Source organism: Podarcis melisellensis (genome assembly GCF_964234715.1).
Source record: "Podarcis melisellensis genome assembly, chromosome: 10".
Classification (NCBI taxonomy): domain Eukaryota; kingdom Metazoa; phylum Chordata; class Lepidosauria; order Squamata; family Lacertidae; genus Podarcis; species Podarcis melisellensis.
Window position 1 is genome coordinate 43,096,706 of NC_138542.1, and position 22,577 is coordinate 43,119,282.

General features: G+C 43.0%; 1 protein-coding gene across 3 annotated transcripts in view; it reads left to right on the forward strand.

The window, feature by feature from the left end:
* Positions 1-22,577, forward strand: part of LOC309379430 (solute carrier family 23 member 1-like) — a 42,890-nt gene that overhangs the window by 14,430 nt on the left and 5,883 nt on the right. For all 3 annotated transcript variants that reach the window (XM_081928579.1, XM_081928580.1, XM_081928581.1), the window contains exons 3-12: positions 291-443; positions 2,720-2,877; positions 12,224-12,383; positions 13,526-13,707; positions 14,817-14,937; positions 15,289-15,445; positions 16,660-16,913; positions 18,411-18,575; positions 20,799-20,907; positions 22,299-22,394. In XM_081928579.1, the coding sequence (XP_081784705.1) occupies positions 291-443; positions 2,720-2,877; positions 12,224-12,383; positions 13,526-13,707; positions 14,817-14,937; positions 15,289-15,445; positions 16,660-16,913; positions 18,411-18,575; positions 20,799-20,907; positions 22,299-22,394 (1,555 nt within the window). The remainder of the gene's footprint in view (positions 1-290; positions 444-2,719; positions 2,878-12,223; positions 12,384-13,525; positions 13,708-14,816; positions 14,938-15,288; positions 15,446-16,659; positions 16,914-18,410; positions 18,576-20,798; positions 20,908-22,298; positions 22,395-22,577) is intronic.

Genomic DNA, 22,577 nt, shown 5'->3' on the forward strand with positions numbered 1-22,577 from the left:
ACAATGCTCTTTTAGGTATCCTCTGTAAGTGTCCCATTCTCTATTAAATCTTTGTTCTGTATCATCTCTAATTCTCCCTGTCATTTTTGCTAACTGCGTATTCTGGCATTTTCTCCTGCCAGTCCAAGTCCATTCCATTCCAATCCATCCATATTGAGACAGGTAGCAAGACAGGCACCCAGAGGCCCCAAAGAGGGGCCAGTAACTTTGTAAAACACATTTCAGAGAAGCAAATGCTGGTGCCCTCGGGTTCAAGCCCTAACTGAAATGTTCTCCCTTGGTTCCTGCAGACTGATGATGGAGGGCATTACTGCAACTTCCCTGAAGCTGGTGCCACGGTTCCAGAGTGCGAAGAAAGGCAGAAAGGCAAAGACTCCAGCCGTCTCGCTTACACCGTCACAGATATCCCCCCTTGGTACCTCTGCATCTTCTTGGGAATTCAGGTGAGGATTGGAAGGAAAAGTTAGGTGGAGGGTCTTGTGTGACCAGTTGAACAAATCTATGGCTGAGGTTAATAATAAATTATAACAGATTTAAAGTCAGCCAGTATGTGATAAATAGGCAAAGGAGACACAACGTGTGCTTGATTATATTGTAGCAAAAATGCTCTGGGTGGTGCATATATGGGGGAGATTATGTCTCTCAAGGGAGAATTATATCCCTCCAAAGAATTCAGGATTACTTATTTGGGGGTAATTCCATTTATTCTTACAACAACCCTGTGAGGCAAGTGAGTCTGAGAGAGAGAGAGAGAGAGAGAGAGAGAGAGAGAGAGAGAGAGAGAGAGAGAGAGAGAGAGAGAGAGACTGGGGGCTACTCAGATCACTAGAATTGGTATCAGAGGTTGGTAATGGTGGCCGGGGAAGCCCAGCCAGATGGGCGGGGTATAAATAATAAATTATTATTATTATAAATTATTATAATGTTGTGTTTGCCAAGGCTCATATCACAGGGTTGCCACACGTCCGGAATTTACTGGACCTATCCGGAATACTGCAACCGCAAGCAGTGTCTGGGCAGAAATTGGCTAAATGTCTGGCAAAATCCAGATGTATAGCAGGCAGTGCCATTTTTCTAATTTCCCTCAGAGAAAGCTCCAACCTACCAGAAACCTATCTCAGCACAGCCCCTGGTCCTGTTGTTGCTCCACTTGCCTAGGTGATCTATTCATCCTTTTTCTTTACCCTCTGGCCCAGAGGGAGAGTGCTAGGAATCAGTGTTGGCTACTGGTTGGAATGGGCCCAGAGGCAGGCCAAGGGAATGACTGAAGGGAAGAGAGATGCCCATGACAGGTATCTTGCTCAAGCGCCCCATAAAACATGGAGCCAGCACTACAGGTCCAGCTTTATGACTGAATGGGGATTTCAGTCACCCAAGTCTGCCCAGGGCTCTATTGCACAACACCCCACAGTGGTTCTGACAACCCTAGTTCAGCCTTTCCTTTTTCACACAGCTTTAGCTTTGTGAGGCTTCTGTAATTCCCTCAGCTGTCTGAGGTGCAGACTTGCCTGCTCTTTAAAACAAGAGGTCAACAGGTGTACTGACAGAACTTTCTCAGGCAGTTTGATACATGAAGCAGCTTCCTCATTCTCATCAGTTCAAAAATCATTTTGTAATAAATATGTATAATCCTATTAGTGGAGTTTTTTAAAAGTCTGTAGCGGGCAGCCTTGAGGTAATGCTCAGATATTGATTTAGTGATAGGGGCATTATGTCAATGAAACTCAGGGCTAAGGTATAAGCTATTACATGTGAGATGAGCAACAGGAATATCAACCATTCTTTTGTTTGTTGGAGGAGGGAGGCTATTTGTACAGGAGCTATTTTGGTGAGGGAAGGTGTTTTAAAGATTTTCCCCAATTTAATCCTCAAAAGTTGTCACTAGCTTGGGGCAAGGAGTGAGGGGAAGACAGGTACAAAGCAAGAACCTGTGTTCCTCTCCTCTGTGTTCATTAGTGGTTTTGGGGACAGAGCATGGTAAGGGGAGGGGGAGAGGAAAGATTTAAAAAATCCTTACTCTGCTGCTGCAGAGCCAGAATATTTTGTTATTCCCGCAAAGCAGTTTATAGCCTAAATTCTCAGAACCAGACTTGAAAAGAACACTATGTAGAAAACTAATATATATGGAAAATGAGTCCAATTTACCCATTCTCCAATAGATCAATTTTGGGTGGATTCTTGTGTGTGAAAGAACATTCAGTCAATCTGAGCCCCTACCTGCAGTCTGAAGCAATACAGTATTGCTTACATTGGAGAAAAGGAACCTTTTCTGGCCAACAGGCCAGATCCTTATCTCTCTACTCCTGTTGTCCAAATTTGACAGAGGGTTGACCTGTCAGTCACCTGATGTCACTTTGACGTCAGCTGATGCTGTGGTTTGAAGCCTTGATTGTTGGGACTTTGAAGCATAGCATGGAGTCTTGGGAATGCCTTGCTCCCAAACAATTGGGAGCTCACTTTGAGTATCCAATTGTTCTTTTGAAGCCCCACCCTTACCTACCCCACACATTCTTAAAGCTGGAAAGTATAGACGTCCAGCTACATTAAAGTAGTGGGAGCAGAAGCTTCAAAGAGTGGGAGCCAACTTCACCTCTCTTGGGAGGGAGGGAGTTCTGTATTCTGGGTACCACCACAAAAAGGCCCTGTCTTCTCCGCTATTATACACAAAGCTCTTTCTCTTAACTCTTTCTCTCTCTCTCTCTCTCTCTTTGGTTCTTAGCACTACCTCACTGCTCTTGGAGGTCTTGTTGCTATCCCTCTCATCCTGTCCAAATCTCTTTGCTTGGAGCACGATACCCTGACACAGAGTCACCTGATCAGCACCATCTTCTTTGTCTCGGGAATCTGCACCCTTCTTCAAGTCATCTTTGGAGTCAGGTAGGCATGTACCTCTGGGAGTGCAACATTACATTACATTTGCATGTGGCTGAGATGAATGCAGTGTATTATTGGTTAAACTACTAACAGCTCACTAAGAAAGAGAAGTTTTTTAACAGTTCTCACTTAAAGCATAATAAACTCAGCAGCATCTTCTAATTTCAGTGAGCTGGATCAGGATCCCAGGAAGCAGAGGATAAGATAAAAGTGGAGAATGCATATTAGTGTGCAAATATTGCGTGTCCCTCCTTTCATGTTTGCGCAATGGAACAATATAGTCTTACAAACTGGTTTTAGCGACTTCCTTTTGAAATAAGTGAAGCAAAATGATTTAGGAACCAGGAATCTTTTTTTAAAAGCCGCAGTGGGGAGCCTCCAGCTGACAGACCTATTAATTTGGCCTGTGAGGTTGTTTTCCCCCAAACCATGCTGATGGTATATGAAACATCAGGTATGGGGCATGCAAAAATGCAGCTGCAAAGGAACAAATGGGGGCTCAGAATGTGTTCTCAATTGCTATTTGGTACATAGAGCTCACTAACTGACAGCAAGTCCCTTTAATGTTGTCTGTTTGCAGGCACAGTTTAGATTCAAACCACACCTGCAAATGGACATTTTAGAAGAAAAATGTTCATACGCAGTCGTGGTTTAAATCCACACTTTGTCTGCAAACAGACCAAGTGAAGTTCACTGTTGATGTCAATCAGCTGTCTGATGCTGACGCTGGGGGTTCTCTTCCACTTGTCAAAGTGGCCTGAAGGGGTGGGCGAGGCCTTGAACCAGTCCACTCATCAGATTTGGTTCCCTGCCCCTGTATTTAATACAGATAGTAAATTGTAAGTTGGTTTTGTACAAAAATAAAAAGGTATATTTTCTAGATATTTCCTGTTATGATTTTCATATAATTTGTAGCTTTCTCTATCCTCCTTACCAAGTTTTCTTCTCCACAGTCAACTATAAAATTCTGGAGTCAGATTTTGTGGAATGTTATCTATTTCCAAAATCTTCAGAGACTGTGTTCCATTTTTGTGTGTGTGGGCATTGATATAAAGAAACCAGGAAATTGCTCACTACCTGACATCTTTGAGAATGCGTGGAATCTTGTTCTTAATTAATGCAGTGCTGCTGAGTGTTGCATTGTGGAAGCAGCGTGCTTTCATCTTTCTAGCAATCATTAAGAGCTGTATCACCAACCTTAAGGAACATTGGAATCATTTGCAGATGATCTTGTAAGCAAGCTGGATGGTATTGATGGTGTGTAGGTTCTTTAGTCACCTTCCATTTCTGGTACTTGTATTCTCCTCATAAGTAGACAAAATTAGATCTCTGATCCCATAAAGGATTGCCTAATGTCTGTGAAATGTTTTATTTGCCTTGATGTTTTAAGCTGACTGTGATGTTTAATTATCTGCCATGCTATTTCTGTTTTTAGCTCTTTAATTGTTGGTGATTATTTTATTCTTTGACCGTTAGCTGCCTTGGGCACTACTCTGCTGCAAAGTAGGAAGGCAGGATATGAATTATTTTGCTAAAGAAATAAATGTATTGGGTGGAATACACAGGTGAGAATTTTTCCGGGAAGTACTTCTCTCTCTAAACCCAGTTTGGACAGATGCTATGGAATTTTGGAACATTGCTTGCTCCTGATGCAAATTCTAAAATGGGTTAGGATTGAAAAGAAAAAGCTTGGTTGTATAGTTAGGGAAACAATTTTGCCTCTTACATGTGCAGCAAGACTAGTGTGTGGCATAATATGTTCTAGCTTCTGTGCCACTATTAACACCCTGACAATGGTGGCTGGCTTTATACGCTACCAGGGCCCCAGGTTATGGGTGACCAGTGTACATGACGTCATGACGTTATGCAGGGCCCCCAGTCTTGAAACCTGACTTCTGGTGGTACCAAAAATCAGGTTCTGAAACCTCACAAGACATCAGAAAGGCCTTGTGATACCTCAGAAGTTGCATGGGGGCCCTGTGGTGTGGGTGCTGAGCACCCACAACAAAAAAATTCTGGGTGCTCAGGCACTCAGAGCCCCCTATAGTTGGTACCCCTGTATGCTACATTTTCTTCTTTTTCTTTCATTATGCGGGAGAAGTTAAACAAGGGGTTGGCAAGATTTACCTCACCTGGGCTGATTCACTCCAGTGGAGATCCCTCCATGGGCCAGATCGCGAGCACGCATGCCCGCAGTTTCTGGCGTCTGTGCAGATGCAATTTCCGACGTCTGTGCAGACACGATTTCTGGTGCCACAGAAGTGAGTCCCCACGCCGCGCTGCACCGGTTTAGCGCAGTGCGTGGGGACTTGCCGAGCAGGCGGCTCGGTTCAGGGGGGGGGTTGTGGTCCGGTTAAACAACCCCCATAGGCTGCTTGTGGCCCATGGGCCTTAGGTTGCCGACCCCTGAGTTAAACCCTGAACAAGTTAACACAGGCAGTATGTATTTAAATAGAACTGACACATGAACTTTCCCACAGTTAGAACAGACAAAAGTTTTTTCAATGTCTCTTCCACATTATTGTTGTACCCCTCTTCCTTCATTATGAGTCGTTTTCCTCCCCTGACACTGACTAGGGGCGGGGGAGACAAGTGCCAATTCATACCCTTTATGCAGGAATCATATTTGCTGTACATGCACCACTGTTTCTTGCAACAAGTACAAATATACATATCCTTAAAACAGCTGTGTAGCTCAAGCAAAGTGTAGATTTCACTCAGCTGTGGCTCCCTGAAAACCAAGATGGTTACAAACTTCTAAAGAAGTGTATCTATCTATATTCTCTTGTTATGAATTTGTTCTGAGAAGGACCAGTGTGCCTCTGGCAGATGCTGCTGTCATGTGATGTGTACATTAATCCTTATTGGGATGTTGGGTTGCAGCTGTGCAAATTCAACACTATTTTTTGCAGGAGGTGGTGGCGGATAATGACCCCGATCCTACAGTCCTGGGAGAAGGAAGCTTGTGTTGCATAGGAAGTTTGCAGGGATTACTGCTGAGTCATGAAAAGAAACAAAATTTGACAGGGAGCTCTATAGTGCAGATCAGCTTCGTGAAATGAAGCAGTTCCAGGGTCCAGCTTTGACAAGGGTTCATATGAGCAGCCTTTCCAGACTATCATGAGACTCTCTTGAAAGAATGGCCATGCGCCGTTTTGTATGTGCCTTTGTTCTTCTAAGCCAGCCAGCAGGAGAGGAAGCAAAACAAACCATTATTCAAAGACACGGTGTTTCTTTTCTCAAAAACAAACTCTCAGCACAGGGCACAGATAATCTTTGTTCAGAGTCTACTTCAGAGTTCACCACACCGCCGCCCTGCACTCCTACAACTTCACAATTGCTCTTTTGATTCGGCAGAGGTTTGGCAAATAGCTTTGAGAGCTGCTGAGTTGAATCTCCTAAGACAGCATTCCCCAACTTTTTTGAGGATGAGGACCCCCTTTTAACCCCAATTTTTTAAAAAATGTGAACCCCATGTGCAAAGGCTTTAAGAGATGCTCTTTCAGTTCTGTTTGAGCCTCCAGAGGCACAAATGGGAGCAGTGGTGTAGCGTGGGGGGTGCAGGGGTGCCGGCCGCACCGGGCGCAACATCTGGGGGTTAGGGTTAGGGGGCGCAAATCCACGGGTTAGGGAGCACAAATTACTTGCCTTGCCCCGGGTGCTGACCAACCACGCTACGCCACTGAATGGGAGGGAGGGGCTGCTTCAAAGAGCACTGTTCAGAAGCAGTCTTTGAAGCAGCCTCTACCTTCAGGAGGCTCAGAGTGCTCTCTTACAGCCTTTGCAAGTCTTTGCATGTTAGGGTCCACAGAACATTTTGGGGTTCAAAATGTGTTTAACTCATCAGATGGTCCCTGAGGTATCCTGCACCCAAGCTGTTAAGAGCCTTGTAAATTAATAAAGAACTACGAACCCAGTCCAGTAGTGTATGGGCAGCCAGTAAAAAAAATTTAGCCTCGTCAACTCTCCATCTGCAGCATATTGCTTGAGCCTCTGAACCAGACCCAAGGGTAGCCCCACGTAGTGTTGTTGGACTCAAATTCCCATCAGTCTCAGCAAACATGACCAATTGTCAGGAATTATGGGAGTTGTAGTGTAACATCTGCACCACATTGGTTACTCCCGCTATATGAGTTGGTCCCAAAAGGTTGAGGTAAGTTTACAGGTGGCTCCTACTTTTAAATAATAATAATAATAGAGCAGTACTGCCCTAAAAGCTGTGTTGCCATATCACTGTGTTGTCATATCACTGGGACAAAGGAGTAACTGGATGAAGGGCCACAGTTCATTGGGTAGCTCATGCTTTGGATTGGTAAGGCCACCGTTTCAATCCTGGACATTTCCAGGTAGGGCTGGAGAAAGCCCTGTCTGAAACCCCAGAGAGCCGCATGTCAGCGTGTAGACAATACAGACCTAGATGATTAATTGGTCTGACTCTGTATAAAGCAGCTGCCTTCAGTTCCAGCAGGAGCTGCACTGTGAGTACTGATAAGATCTGGAGGCAAATAGATCTGTCCCTTCCTGCCTTCTAACAAATCACTTGACATCGTTTCCCAACCTGGTGCTTTCTAGATGATGGCTGGGGCTGATGGGGGTCCAAAATATCTGGAGGCCACCAAGTTGGAGAATACTACTCTCCAGACACTGTGGCATCATAGCCCTTGAAGACTTGTGGATCAGTCGGGGATGAAGATTATTCAGGGATGAAGTCAGCTCAGTCAAGATGGTTCCACCCACCCTCAAGCAGAGGCTGCTGCTGCTGCTGTCAGCACTGATATAGTAGGTAGGGTAGGGAGATTATCCTCTCTAGATTTATGAGCTCTTTCTTTGGTAGGCCTAACACTGATGGCTCACTTCATTGGAAAACTAGACTGTTCACCAGCAGCCAAGTAGAAACCTTTTAAATTAGAATTAAGGTCAGGGATGGGGGACCTGTTGCCCTCCAGATGATGTTGGGTTCCATCAGGGATGATAGGAGTTGTAATCTGACAATGTCTGGAGGACCACAAGTTCACCGTCTCTGATTTAGGCACAGTAAATATCGCCAATACTGCAAGGTCAGCTGCAACTTAAGTCACTTCGACCTGGTCTAAAGCTCTTCATTTCAATAGGGATTTTATTGTTTATTTTTTTTAAAAAAAATTGTATTTATATCCTGGCCTTTCTCCAAGGAGCTGAGATTGGTAGTTCCACACAGTGGTTACTCATTTTAAACTTGTAAGGTAGGTTAAGCTAGGAAATGGTCAGCCAGTGAACTTGATGGCTAAGCTAAATTACGCCACATATTGGCATTTGTTGTAATTAAAGAAGAAAGAACTCCCAGTTCCAGAAGGTTCTGAAGCCATGATTTACAGCTCTAAAACACACAAAGCAAGGCGCCTTCCTGTTGGCTTCAGTTGTCTTAGCCCACTGACATTTTTTAGACATAATAATGATATCTTTCAATATAATGGAAGGTTACCAATGAAACAGGAGCTTTTAAGGAATCTGTTTCCTCCACACCCAGATCACCTCTAGGAATGCCTCTGATGTAACCTCTGATCTGTGCAAGTAACTCTCTGATACAGTGAGCTCAGGGGCATAATGGATGTAATGAATGCCTCAGGTAGCAATATGCCTGTTACTATTTCCAGAAGAAATTAGTGAGCTGTGGCTCATAAAATAAAATATTAAAACGCCTTTGAAGTCTTGGGTACATACAGTGCAGTAACACTCCTTTATATACTTTGCCGAGGCTTATTTCAGTTGTGCTGTCGTTGTAGAAAGGCCCACAGGCACTCCCAGGATGGCAAATATTAAATAACTTACCTCATAGAGCAGTGAAACAGCGGTAAATGACAATTAAGATGAAGGAGAAGCAGGCATGTCTATTTAGTTAATGCGTTTCTGCATTGCTGGATGTGCAGGAAAAGACAATGTAAATATGGAAGGTGATGATAAAGGATTGTCTTGAAAAATCTGGTCATGCTTAGAGTCACCATGTTTGCCTTGGTCTTAGCTTCTCCTACAAAGTGGAGGATGTACTTTTTGGATGGGATTTCTTTGCAACATCCCAAATACTGGCTGCACTGGGGACGAGTTATTACTGTCCCTGCACACCTATGCAAACACGGGGGCCAAAATACTTTATAGTCTTATAATTCAAATTTACTAGTGAGGTTATTGCTGGGTCTAAGGAAAGGCAAGAGATCGCCAAAACTTTGGATGCCACAGATCTCTGCCTCCATTCTTGAACTGTTCCTAGGTTAAAAGCATAGCCAGCGAACCACTGCAACGATTGAGAAACCAAAATAGAGGAAGGTGTGAGAGGCAGCAGCTTATGACACCTGTGTAGCCCTGTTTCATGCTATACTTGGGGAAACGAATCATTGTTCCCCCAAAACAAAATATATTGGCTTGTGACTAGCAGTGGGAAAATGTGATAACTCCCTATCGAAAGTGCTGCTGTTGGGGAAATATTGGAGTTCAATACCATGTAGGCCAGTAAAATCCAGGCTCCAATTGTGTCAGTTAACAAGACGTTTTATTTAAGTGTCGCAAAGACAGCACAGCAAAACCTCAACCAGCAAGTAGTTGATGGGTGGCACCACCAACACATAGCTGTCAACCGTCCCTTATTTGGCAGGAAAGTCCTTATCCCAGCGCCGTGTCCCGCTGCTGTCCCTTATTGATGATGTCCCTTAAATTTCCCGGGTTTCAAAGGAAGCAGCTCCTCTGCCGGCCAAGGAGGAGGGAGGCTCCAATTGTGTTGCTTAGCTGCGTTGCTCACCCAATAAGGAGTCTAAGAATAACTGGGGGTGGAGCTTGCATGGCTTGTGCCGATCAAATCGTCCGCGTTGCCTGGGAACTCGCCTTTGCGCAGCGCTTCTCAGTGGAGAGGTGATGTGGTTTCCTTGCTGCACCCCCTTTGCTGGTTTGCTGTGCTGTGGGAACCACCACATGAGGCTTCGTTTGGCTGCTGGGCATTCTGCCTTTGGCTCAGGAGCTGGTTGACTAAAATCCCTTATTTTGGCTGCTGGTCCCTTATTTTCAAATCTGTAAGTTGACAGCTATTTGACAGCTATGCACCAACATGAAAAAAGCACAATCATTTATACACTTCTAAGCAGAGGGAGGCAAAGCAGCAGTGATGGCCATATATGACAGTACTTCCTTCTACTTGTTTAATCACACGGCATATCAACCTTCTTATCTTTCCCTTCTTCCTTTGCTCTTAACGGTAAATAGGAGCAATAGCTCCTGTGGTACATGTCGTTCCAGCCTTCTCACATGATTTCCTTGCAGTCACGGCCGTCACATTCCAACCTTCACTTGCCCAGCCCTCCTCACACACATATCCAATGTTTAATTTTATGATATCTACAATTCCCATGACACTGTCTTGAAGGGAGACCAGTGGATAAAGTGCAACAGCAATCAGCTGTACAAGTTACCATGCTGTAAGTGGCTAGTACAGGAAGACTCCTGTTCTTGCCATACTAAAGATCCGGAAGAAAGAGAAAAGCATGGAACCAGTTTTCTACCTTGGTTTCCAAGGAATTGGCATTTGCATAGAAGAAGGAAGGGAATGCTTGGTCCTTTGTTTGCTAATCATCACTTTTTCTTCTCAAACTTCATTCCTCAGCTGCTTTCGCAGCCCTGGACACACTATATGTTTGTGTTTGAGATGAAGGGTGATACGGGTGAAAGGGGAATTTTTTTAGGGGAAAGCCACTGGTAAGTGAAAGCTTAAGCCAGGGGTCAGCAAACTTTTTCAGCAGGGGGCCGGTCCATTGTCCCTCAGACCTTGTGGGGGGCCGGACTATATTTTGAAGAAAAAATGAACAAATTCCTATGCCCCACAAATAACCCAGAGATGCATTTTAAATAAAAGGACACATTCTACTCATGTAAAAACATGCTGATTCCAGAACCGTTCATGGGCCCAGTTTAGAAGGTGATTGGGCTGGATCCAGCCCCTGGGCCTTAGTTTGCCTACCCATGGCTTAAGCACGGTGCAAATGGCCTTCCCCCTAAGGGTGCTTTAAATGGCAGAACTGACTGCCAAGGCTTCACTGCACATGGCTGTTGTTGAGTAACATGTAATCTGCCCCTCATACCGGAGTTTACCCTGACATAAGCAAGTGTAAGTACCTGCTGCCTGCCTGAAAACTCCAAGGCCATCTATAGGGCGGGGCATAAGGGGAGCCTGCAGGTATAATTGCAGCCATTGCTATCTGCAGGAGTACTTGGTGGCACCTGTTTGTATTGCAAAAAAATTTCATGTGATAATGTATATTCCCTCCCACCCCACTTTTCTGCTGCATTGGTGTTTTTTGTTAGGGCATTGATCCTGTTTCAATACAAATATGATCCTATTGGTTTCAATACAATACGTAGGAACTGATCAGCAAAGGAATGTCCTGAGGAGCAGGTAGTACGGGAGCACCCTCTTCTGAAGAGCTCATGGATTGCATATTTCTTGTTGTTGTCATCTATGCTGGAGTCCTTATGGACCCCACTTTCTTCCACCTTGCATCATATTTTTCTTTACAGTACAGCCTTTCTATGTTTTTCTTGACTACTATGGAAATCTGGCCTTCTTTTCCTGCTCCTCATTCATTCATTCGTCTCTTCTCTTTCTCCTTCCCTTTCTCAGTTTCACTCTAGTAGACAACTGTGGTGTTTGCTGGTGTGATCTTCCTTAGGTAAGGTCAACACACTGGTTGAGAGCCAATGATCTATTTGAGAACTGCTTTGGATCTGTGGGCACAGCAGGAATTTTGAGAGAGTGCAGCGGATTCCAGTCACAAAATGGCTGCTGAGGGATGTGTGGCATAACACAAAATGGCACCCATAGGGGACATGGCACAATACAAAATGCCTGCCACATATAAAAATAGAAAGGGCTACAAAATGGCACATGCGTGCCACCCCATCAGCCCTCCCCTCAATCAATGGATAAAAGGTTCCTATACCACCATTGCTGCACTCTTTCTTTGCACCTCCCCTCTGCTCAGAAAGGAAGAAAGAGTGGGTGCCCAAAGAAATGTAGGCCTGTTCAATATACAACAGGCTGAGCTAGGACAGGCATTAGCTGAACAAGAAGATGAAACCGTCTTTGGTCCATTATGAATATTTATACTGAATCATTTACAAGGCGCCACTGGCAATACAGGCAGGCACACCTGCAAAGACCATATTGACAAGCCTCTTCCATTTCTATGACAGCAGAGTTAGATAAAGCTCTTCAAATGTTTTTTTCTGTGTATTTGTATTTGCATTATTGTTTAGTCTGTTTTATGTACAAAAAACCTACAAAGTGCAACCCACTCATCAGTGCCATTCTTACCTCCAATCCCGAACACAGGCTACCTATCCTGCAAGGAGGGACTTTTGCCTTCTTAACTCCAACGCTGGCCATGCTCTCTCTCCCCCGATGGAAGTGCCCAGAGTGGACCCAAAATTCCAGCTCACTGGATACTTCTTCTCCAGACTTTGTTGAGACCTGGCAAAAACGAATGCGAGAGGTAACCCACTGGGCATTCCATATATGTGGGGGAATATCTTGAAGTTTGGTTCTGAATAGTAGGATATCCTACAAGTTTATGTAGCTTCTCCAATAGCTATGGAGAGGGTGATTTCACTTTTGCTTTCAATTCTCTTGATCAGCCACAGGGAGATTATACTTTACTTGCTCTTTGACTGGGTCCATATGTTAGAGGACCAGCGTGGTTTCTATTCCCCATAGTTCCTTTCCATGGTCTTCCAAGAGGGCCAGTGCCAAAGGTCAGCATGGTTGGGCATCTGCCAGTGGTCCACATCCTAGCAGGACTTGCTGCAGTGAGGAGGTAGATTAATTGAAGGGTATCTTGCCCAAGGGCCCCAAAACCTGGAGATTTCCCTGTTCTCCAGTAATAATTAAAGTCTACAGCACCATGGGAGATGTTGAGGACATGATTATGTCTCACATATCTAAAACTAACCAAGATGGCAGCTTAAATACTTAAACATTTTGTTATGGTAGAAATTTCAATGTCACTATTAAAAGCTGATGTGCAGGGAAAGAATCTACATTAAAATCAAATCAATGGAAAGTAAGAACATAAGAAGAGCCTGCTGGATCAGGCCAATGGTTCATCTATTCCAGCATCCTCTTCTCACAGTGGCTTCTCAGGATGCCCACAGAATCCTCCAGCAACTGGTATTTAGAAGCATTAGTGCCTCCAACCATGAAGGCAGGAGGAAGATAATCTAAAACTAACTTTTGCAGGAGGGGAATTTGAGGAACTGAGGCAGATAGTGGTGGTGAGAGATGAAGTTATAGGCCTCATAGACTGAGTAACAGCTGACAAATTGCTGGGTTCAGATAACAACCACCTGAGAACTATCAAAGAACACAAATGTGCAATTGCTGATCCTCTAATATATGTAACTTGTGTCTCAGATCAGTCTCTGTACTTGAGGACTGGAAAGTAGCAATGCAACATCAATTTTAAAAAAAAAAGATTGGAAAGGGAGCAGTCCTGGAAATTACAAGTCAGTTAGCTTAACACCTGTCCTGGGAAAACTGGTTGGAAGTATTATTAAAGATGCAATAACCAAGCATATTGAAGGACAAAGCTTGCAGAAGTTTATCTTGAAATGTTTATTTTTTCTTTCTCTGTTTCAGTTGCAGGGAGCAATCATGGTAGCTTCCTGCTTCCAAATCTTTATTGGTTTTTCTGGTCTCATTGGATTTCTGTTAAGGTTCATTGGCCCTTTGACAATTGCCCCAACCATTTCCTTGGTGGCGCTGCCTCTCTTTGTCTCTGCAGGAGAAGAGGCAGGACAACACTGGGGTATAGCAGCAGTGTAAGTTTTACCTCCCTTTAATACCAAGATGAATGTGATGCAAACAGAGAACATACACCCAGTGTTTTTTCTGGGGGTATGCAGGGGTATGCATATCCCCAAACATTTTGTGAATCTTTGTACTTTTGTCTATTATTATTATTATTATTATTATTATTATTATTATTATTATGCCATCAGTTAGATTCCACCCTATCTGTATCAACCAGCAAATGTAAAATAATCCATATCTGGGACAAAGTCACAGTCACTTGGAAACAATGCATCTTTACTGGGCAAAATAATGAAATTCCCAATTTCTGTTGTTAGTTCCATGCCTCGTTTCAGTCACACTCCTATCATGGCATTTGCTTTATGCTCACATGTAGATATATTCTTCAAAGGCATTGAATAGGCTTGATCCTCTGATTTTTACAATGAGCTTTTCATCTGTTTCTAAGTGTGGAATACTAATAAGTGCACACTGCTTGGAACAAAGCTGCTTGAATCAACTGTTGTTGTGTTGTTTTGTTTTTTTACCCTGCTTTTCTGTCACAGGACACAAAGTGGCTTACAAGATTTACAAACACAATCAAACTAATGAAACACAACAATGCACAATAATCAGAAAATACAAATGCTCGACATACACAACAGCAGATTAACAGTGCAATCCACTGCTTTGCATATCAGCTCAGAACGAAGTAAATTCCAGTGAATTAAGTAAGGTCTGCTTGCATGTAAATATTAGGATCCCAGCCTAAAATAGGTATTTTGGAAAACACAAAAATCCAGTCATGAGAACTTTGATATCAGATGCTTGTCTCTGTTTGTAACTTGCACTGATGTTTGTGGAATTTTGTAAGATGATTCAGGACAGTTGGTATCTCAGTAAATGAAGACGATCCCATACAATAGTGTAGAAATAACAGTGTAATAAACATGGTTGTGAAAAGTCAGTGTAGTAGGAACATGGTGCCCCAATATCTGAATAAGTCCAACGCAAGCATACAAGTGGCACAAATGTTTGTATTTGTTCCTGTATAAATACTCCCTTAAGTTCTGAATCAGGACCTCCAAGTCAACATAAAACATAAACAACTTTTTCTTAACTTTCTTTTCCACCTCAGAACCATATTCTTCATAGTTCTGTTCTCTCAGTACCTGAAAAACGTCCCTGTTCCGGTGCCATCTTACAGCACAAGCAAGAGATGCCATTTCTCCAAGATCTACCTCTTCCAGATTTTCCCTGTGAGTTAAACCCTTTGAACTTTTGGTGACCAGATAGACCACAATAAAACTAAAGCATGCTTCATTTCAGTCATCTAATGAATTGCATTGACTTCCACTTGTTCGTTGGCAATGAAATAAGTCAGCTGTAGAGGAAGTTTGCCAAATGTTTCGTGCTGTTTCTTACCAACTTGCCTTTATTTAAGTGCGGATTTGGTGGTTTTTGTTATGATTGAGTAGCTATACCACAACTACATTTCTTTGATGCTCTTTGCAAATGTAATGGGAAATACTGTTGAACTATACAACTTCTAGTCTGTAGGAGGGAGTCCTGCCACTAACAGAGATCCATTGTCTTCTGTAACACATTAGGTGCTGTTTGGCCTCACACTTACTTGGCTTCTCTGTTTTATACTTACCATCACCAATGTGTTCCCTTCGGACCCACTTGCTTATGGCTACAAAGCTCGGACTGACAGCAAAGGGGATGTTCTTTCACAAGCTCCCTGGTTTCGGTTTCCTTACCCAGGTATTGTCATGCCGTAATGTTGCTGATTTTTTGCCTCCCCATTGGGAGTGAAAACATTAATCAACTTCTTGGTTCTCTTTATTAGTTGATTTCAGATTAATGTTAATATGGTCTTCTTCAGACAAAAGGGCTTCATTGTTAACAGTACAGTGGTACCTCAGGTTACATACACTTCAGGTTACAGACTCTGCTAACCCAGAAATAGTACCTCAGGTTAAGAACTTTGCTTCAGGGTGAGAACAGAAATCGTGCTCCAGCGGTGCGGCGGCAGCAGGAGGCTCCATTAGCTAAAGTGGTGTTTCAGGTTAAGAACAGTTTCAGGTTAAGTACGGACCTCCAGAACGAATTAAGTACTGGTAACAGTCTATATATATCTGTTGATTCTGCCAATGTGTTTAAGACTATGTTTCAAACAATAATTGGGTATTTATTACAGTGTGTGGGCATAGCCAGGAGGAATCAGCTGTCCCCCTCCCCCAATCAAGTTAATAAATAAATAAAAATACTTAACTAAAAGTAGAAATTGTAGAAAGATTTGACAGATTTTTCTGAGCACTTGAGGTCACAATAAAGTAATTTAAAACAACAGTTGTGGAGACATTTCGTTCTGAATCTGCTAGACAGAGCCAGAGAGAGGATGATGACAGGTGGGTGTCTTGCTCCCGCCCCAACATAAATCCTGGCTACACCCATGTTACAGTGGCATAGCTGCCCATCCTATACAGGGATGCAACCTTTTTTGGGGGTAAAATTTTGGAGCAGCAAGATTGTCTAGGAGTTGACTTGGAAGCAGGTAGAGGTGGATATGCAAGAACACAACTGACAGGACTGATCCTCATTCCAGGCACTTCTGATTTAGGCAACAGCCACTCTTCCATAGTGAGACATTGCACACAAATAGTCCATCCTTGGCGACAGCTTCCACTTGGGAAAATGTGAGGGACAACATGTTCAAGTTCGTACTTGAATGATTCACCATGTAATGACTGATATGTCAAGCAAGTTAAAGTAGCTTCCCATGTGGTGGTTATCGCCTGCAAAACAGTCCTAATTGTTGTCCTGTTAATAATTGTAATCGACAAAATAACAGTTCCTTTGGCTCCAACATTTGACAACATCTCGAGAGGTTTTAGCTACTTATGCTGGTGAGCTTCACCAGCCTCAGATCCACAGTCTCAACATGGACACTTTGTTTTTGTGTTTGCAACACACAGGTCAATGGGGAGTTCCAACCATTAGCTTGGCCGGGATTTTTGGCATCATAGCTGGAGTGATCTCCTCCATGGTGGAGTCGGTAGGAGATTACTATGCCTGTGCTCGTTTATCTGGTGCTCCTCCTCCTCCCAAGCATGCAATCAACCGTGGAATTGGAGTGGAGGGAATTGGCTGCCTTCTGGCGGGAGCCTGGGGGACAGGAAATGGCACCACTTCATACAGTGAAAACGTGGGTGCTTTGGGGATCACTCGGGTAAGTCTGATTTCAGTATGATAAATTGAATTCCACTGCAGCAAAGTGCCAGCATTTTTGCAGAAGAGGCAGCCACACATATGCTCTGAAAACAGGCACCCCCAACCTTCGGCCCTCCAGAAGTTTTGGACTACAATTCCCATCATCCCTGACCCCTGGTCCTGTTAGCTAGGATTCATGGGAGTTGTAGGCCAAAACATCTGGAGGGCTGCAGGTTGGGGGTGCCTGTCTTAAAACAAACGTGGGCTATGCATGGATAGTATTTTCCCAACTGTTCTAACGCCAGGGAACCCTTTCCACATTAGGTTTTCTGCTGAGCAACAATGAGGGCATCTGCTGTGGAAATCCTGTGCTTTGCAGAGGATTCTGGGGAATTTTCTAGAGTTCTAGAGTTTGTGTGTAGGGCATTGGCCAGACCACACACACCATTGGCATATCCGAACTGAGAGCATAGCCTGAGAATCCCCCAATACTCCCCTGGATCTGCACACTGCAGGAGGAGATCAGCAGCGGTGGGCAGGCTCAGCGCTCACATTGTGGTCTTCGTAAAAAGTGTAGCAAAGGGAAATGGAAGAAAAAGTTAATGGGGTTAGGCGCCATCTTGCTGCCCTATGCTTGAGGCACTAGCACAAGCTCTGCTAAGCTTCTAAATGAGCACGTTTGCTGGATTGCTGTGCTGAGGAGTCCTTCCAAGCAGCCTGTTGCTCCATGTAGACTTACCTCATTCAGAGGGTTTGCTTTTCTATCTAATGAGCCACAACATTTTAGTCCTTTCCGTGGCAGTATATTATCAGGAATCAAGTTGTGCAGTAATATGATTACCTTCAGAAAGTTTATTAATGTTCTATAGGTTACAGAAAGAACAAGGGTGAGGGGAACCTCTGCCATGCAGGTCTGTTTCCCACAAACCATGCCCACCTGATGCTATGTTTAATATCTGCTATTGTCATTTAGAGCATTTAAAGGGAATATTGTTAACACCTCTTATAAGTATTTATTAATAGAACATGGAACACTATAAAAACAAAGCATCTTTAACAGGAAAATCCATGGAACAACCAGAAAGCCTGTATTTCCATTGGTATAAAAAACACCTGGCTTGGCTATTGAGTCTTACTGTAATTTTATCTTATAATATGGCTATTATTATTTACTCAGAACTCAGAACATAATATGGCTATTATTATTTACTCAGAACATTTACTCAGTAAAAAGTCTCAAAGCGGCTTGACATGGTAAAATACAACATGTAAAAGCCATTTAAGACCCGGAAAAAATAAAACAGTGAACAATACTTAATAGTATGCTTATTCAGCAACATATTAATAAGGACAAGGTCCTACCTTCCACCCTAAAAGATGAGCACCGCTGTAGGAGGCAACATGAGCTAATTAACCAAAGCCCTACTGTCAGAACTGACAGAGCTCTGAAACATATCCATATCATTTTCTTTGTCCTTTTGTGGGGGCTTTTAATCTTCTGTTCTTCTCAACACAGGTCGGGAGCAGAATGGTCATTGTGGCTGGGGGCTGCGTTATGCTTTTGACTGGCATGTTTGGCAAGGTTGGAGCTATATTTGCCAGCATTCCAACTCCCATCATTGGAGGAATGTTTTTTGTGATGTTTGGCATCATCACGGCTGTGGGAGTTTCCAATTTACAGGTGAGAGTTTTGCTTCAAAAATCAATTTAATTCTGCATAGGTGAGGAGGAGCCATTTGTGCACAGTTTCAGTTTCTCTGGATATCCTCAGAACTCAAATGCCAACCTGACACCCACAGCAAACATTTTAAAACACATGGATCACCCCCCCACCCCACCTACAAACCCTGGGAACTGTACTGTAGTTTGTTAAGGCTGCTTAGGACTGTAGCTCTGTGAGGGGGAAACTACAGTTCCCACAATTCTTTGTGGGGTATGTGCTTTAAATGTATGGTGTGGGTAAGTTATTGTATTCTGCCTCTTAGCCTAAATATAGTCCATCAAGGCATCTTACATTAAAGAAAAGCATAATCTGTGACAGCTAAGAAATAATTGAATAGCACAAATTTCATATTACCGGTAAATGTGTTTCAGGTAAGAAAGTTATCAAGGACCATTGCAGATGGGTAACAAGATGTAATAAGTAGTTCTTCCTATTTTGCATGGTTGGTGTGTCTACAGCTGAGATGATAGGCAAGGATTACAAATTGTTAAGACTGCTAGTTGCACTGATGAGATAGTTACAATTTATGAAAGACAATGAATTGGGTTGTTATTGAGGGGATGGGAATTCACAAAATTTCAATTTTTGGTGAGATATATGCCAAGGATGGTTTTTCACTGTAAGTAGAGAATCATAGAATCATAGAGTTGGAAGAGACCACAAGGGCCATCGAGTCCAACCCCCTACCAAGCAGGAAACACCATCAGAGCACTCCTGACATATGGTTGTCAAGCCTCTGCTTAAAGACCTCCAAAGAAGGAGACTCCACCACACTCCTTGGCAGCAAATTCCACTGTCAAACAGCTCTTACTGTCAGGAAGTTCTTCCTAATGTTTAGGTGGAATCTTCTTTCTTGTAAGCATTTCAGAAAGTTGAAGGAACCTGGTAACATGACCTTAAGATGAAGATGATTTGAGATCATTAACAAATCCAAAAGTGTCAATGAACTATGAGTTAACTTCTTTTAAAAAGTACAGGTTTAATAGAAATAAAACAAAACTATTAAGTTTAAACATTAACGCTGCTTTTAAAAAATGGGATAAATCAGCACATTGAAATGTGTCCTAAAACCAAGGTGACATCTTTCTAACAGAATAGATTGCCTTTATCGACATCATTATCTGATAGAAAAGATTACAAGAGATTTTCCGAGCTGATAAAAGGTGAAGATTTTGTTGTTAGATAAAATTGCTATCATAAAAAAGCGTTATCAAAGGCTTTATCTTTGTTTGAAAATTATTCATTTTCTTTTTCATCAAGGATACTTACATATCCTATATGGAAAAGTAAACACCCTAGTGTGGCATTAATTGCTTTATAGAAACCCAAAGAGAGCAGCTTGACTGCTTGCCCAAACTTGTCTATTATCAGATTAAAATAAGTCTAGAACAAATTAAAGCATTCTTCTTAGAACAGCACTGAAGCAATATCCAACTACTTCACTTATCATTGTCTTGGGTACCATAAAAGCATAAGTGTACCATATTTCAGTTCTTTCATACCATCAACTTTCGAGTTGTGGAATATATTCAAGACTATATTGCCCTGAAATATTTATTATTACTATGTTATACAAATAGGCATGCACGGGATGTGCTGGACACATCCTAATGTTTTTTTTTAAAAAAACCTGAGGGTTCTGGTGAGGAGGAGAGAGTACAGAGTAGCAACCCAGCTCCCATGTCCTGCCACTTCCAGAGACAGATGTAAGCAGAAACAGAAGCTGCAGATCTATTCCAGCCATTTTCTTCTGCCTGCGTCTGTCACTGTCTCATGGCTCTTTCTCTGTCTGAGCTCAGAGTCTGCGACACCTGCTCAGGGACACTGATGAAAACCTTCAAGGGCACCATGGTGCCTGTGGTCACCCGGTTGGCAATTCCTGCCCTACTGTAACTCAGCGTGTAGCTAAGCCTAAGCATGTGCAACTGAAACCACCACATATTGCTTACCCTTTTCCCCTGGGCTCTCCTTATTCTGTTTCCCTTGTGTTGAATTTTAGAGTATAAGCCCTTTGGTGCATGGACTTGCCCTCTTATACCCAGTAAAGCACTATGCACACAGATGGAATAGTAAAGAATCAACAATGCTGCATTGTCTACATGCCAAAAATAGCTGGTGAAATTAATGGATATTGTGGTATCCATTTGTTTTCCCTCTAAAGACCATCTCCTCTTTATTCAGTATACAGATATGAACTCTTCAAGAAACCTTTTCATTTTTGGATTTTCTATATTTGCGGGTCTGACGGTTCCATTCTGGGTGCAGAAAAATTCAGAATTGGTGGAAACAGGTGAATGTTGTTTTATTATATATATTTTTTGCCTGATGTCAACAGAAAATGAATTAGAAATGTAACCCACAAAAATTGGGATGTGGTTCCCATAATTAACTTCTGCCCACACTGTGGTTTCAGTTACATTGCTTCTGCCAACCCAGGAGTTCGAAAGCACACCAGTGCAAGTAGATAAATGGGTACTGCTGTGACGGGAAGGTAAACAGCATTTCCATATGCTCTGGTTTCTGTCACGGTGTTCTGATGCACCAGAAGCTGTTTAGCCATCCTGGCCACATGACCTGGAAAGCTGTCTGTGGTCAAACACCAGCTCCCTCAGCCTGAAGCAAGATGAGTGACGCACCCCATATTTGCCTTAACTGTACAGGGGTCCCTTACCTTACCTTACCTTACCTTAGATTTCATGTATTTGAATGACTGGAGTTTGACAGATACAGTGCTCATGCTAAGAAGCTGCCGTAGGTGGTTTCTCATCTGCTGCAAGTGGTTTCAGCCTTAAGATGCCAGATGATAACTGTTCCAGTCACATGTTTGTAGCTGTCATACTCCAAAATCACTTAACAGCATTATCAAAGCTGACTATGCAAGCCACCTTTTTAGGGTGGAGACATGCAGGCAAATCCATGTTTGTGCAGCCAGTTAACGTGTATGGAATCTGTAGATTGGGTCAAATGGGTTAAAATATGAAGACTGTTGTTTTAGCTTATTTTAATTTAATTTATACATTCCTTTCCCACAGTGTACCATGCCCAAACAACTTACAATAGATATCAGAACAATAGATATCAGGTATCTAATAGATATCAGGTATCTAAAAGAAGAGGGACGTGGGTGGCACCGTGGGTTAAACCACTGTGCCGCTTGGGCTTGCTGATTGAAAGGTCGCAGTTCGAATCCCTGTGATGGGGTGAGCTCCCATTGTTTGGTCCCAGCTCCTGCCAACCTAACAGTTCAAAAGCATGTCAAAGTGGTACCGCTCTGGCGGGAAGGTAAACGGCATTTCCGTGTGCTGCTCTGGTTTCACCAGAAGCAGCTTAGTCATTGCCAATAAAGCGAGATGAGCGCTGCAACCCCAGAGTTGGCCATGACTGGACCTAATGGTCAGGGGTCCCTTTACCTTTATGCTTGAGTTGCAGAGTTGAGAATGTGGATTGAGTGCAGGGTGATGTTTGCAATTATGTGATAGCTTCCCTGTTGTGCCCAGTTCCAGGGCATCTGTCTGTTAAACAGAATATTGTTTGTTGGACAGAATATTGAGGTAAATATACACTTTAACGCAGAACGAAAACAACACTTTTAAAAAAAGACTTCTAACATGAGCTGTAGGGACTTGTTGGGGTTTCTAATTTGTTTGGCTTGTTTGTTTGACAAGTGGATTTTGTTTCTAGGAATTCAACAACTGGACCAAGTAATCAATGTGCTGCTCACCACAGGCATGTTTGTTGGGGGATTCCTGGGCTTTATCCTCGATAACACTATTCCAGGTAGGAATTACAATAATATCCCAGCTTCCTTGACTATATTCTAGTGTTCGTTGCTAATGCGCGTTTCACAGGTATGGCTGCCTTTGGTTGCCAGAGTTTTGGGGCCCCAGGTCATTTTCGGAATAAATCTGAGATCCAGTCCTGATGGCCTTAAAAACACAGAGATCTTTAGCTTTCTAGCCA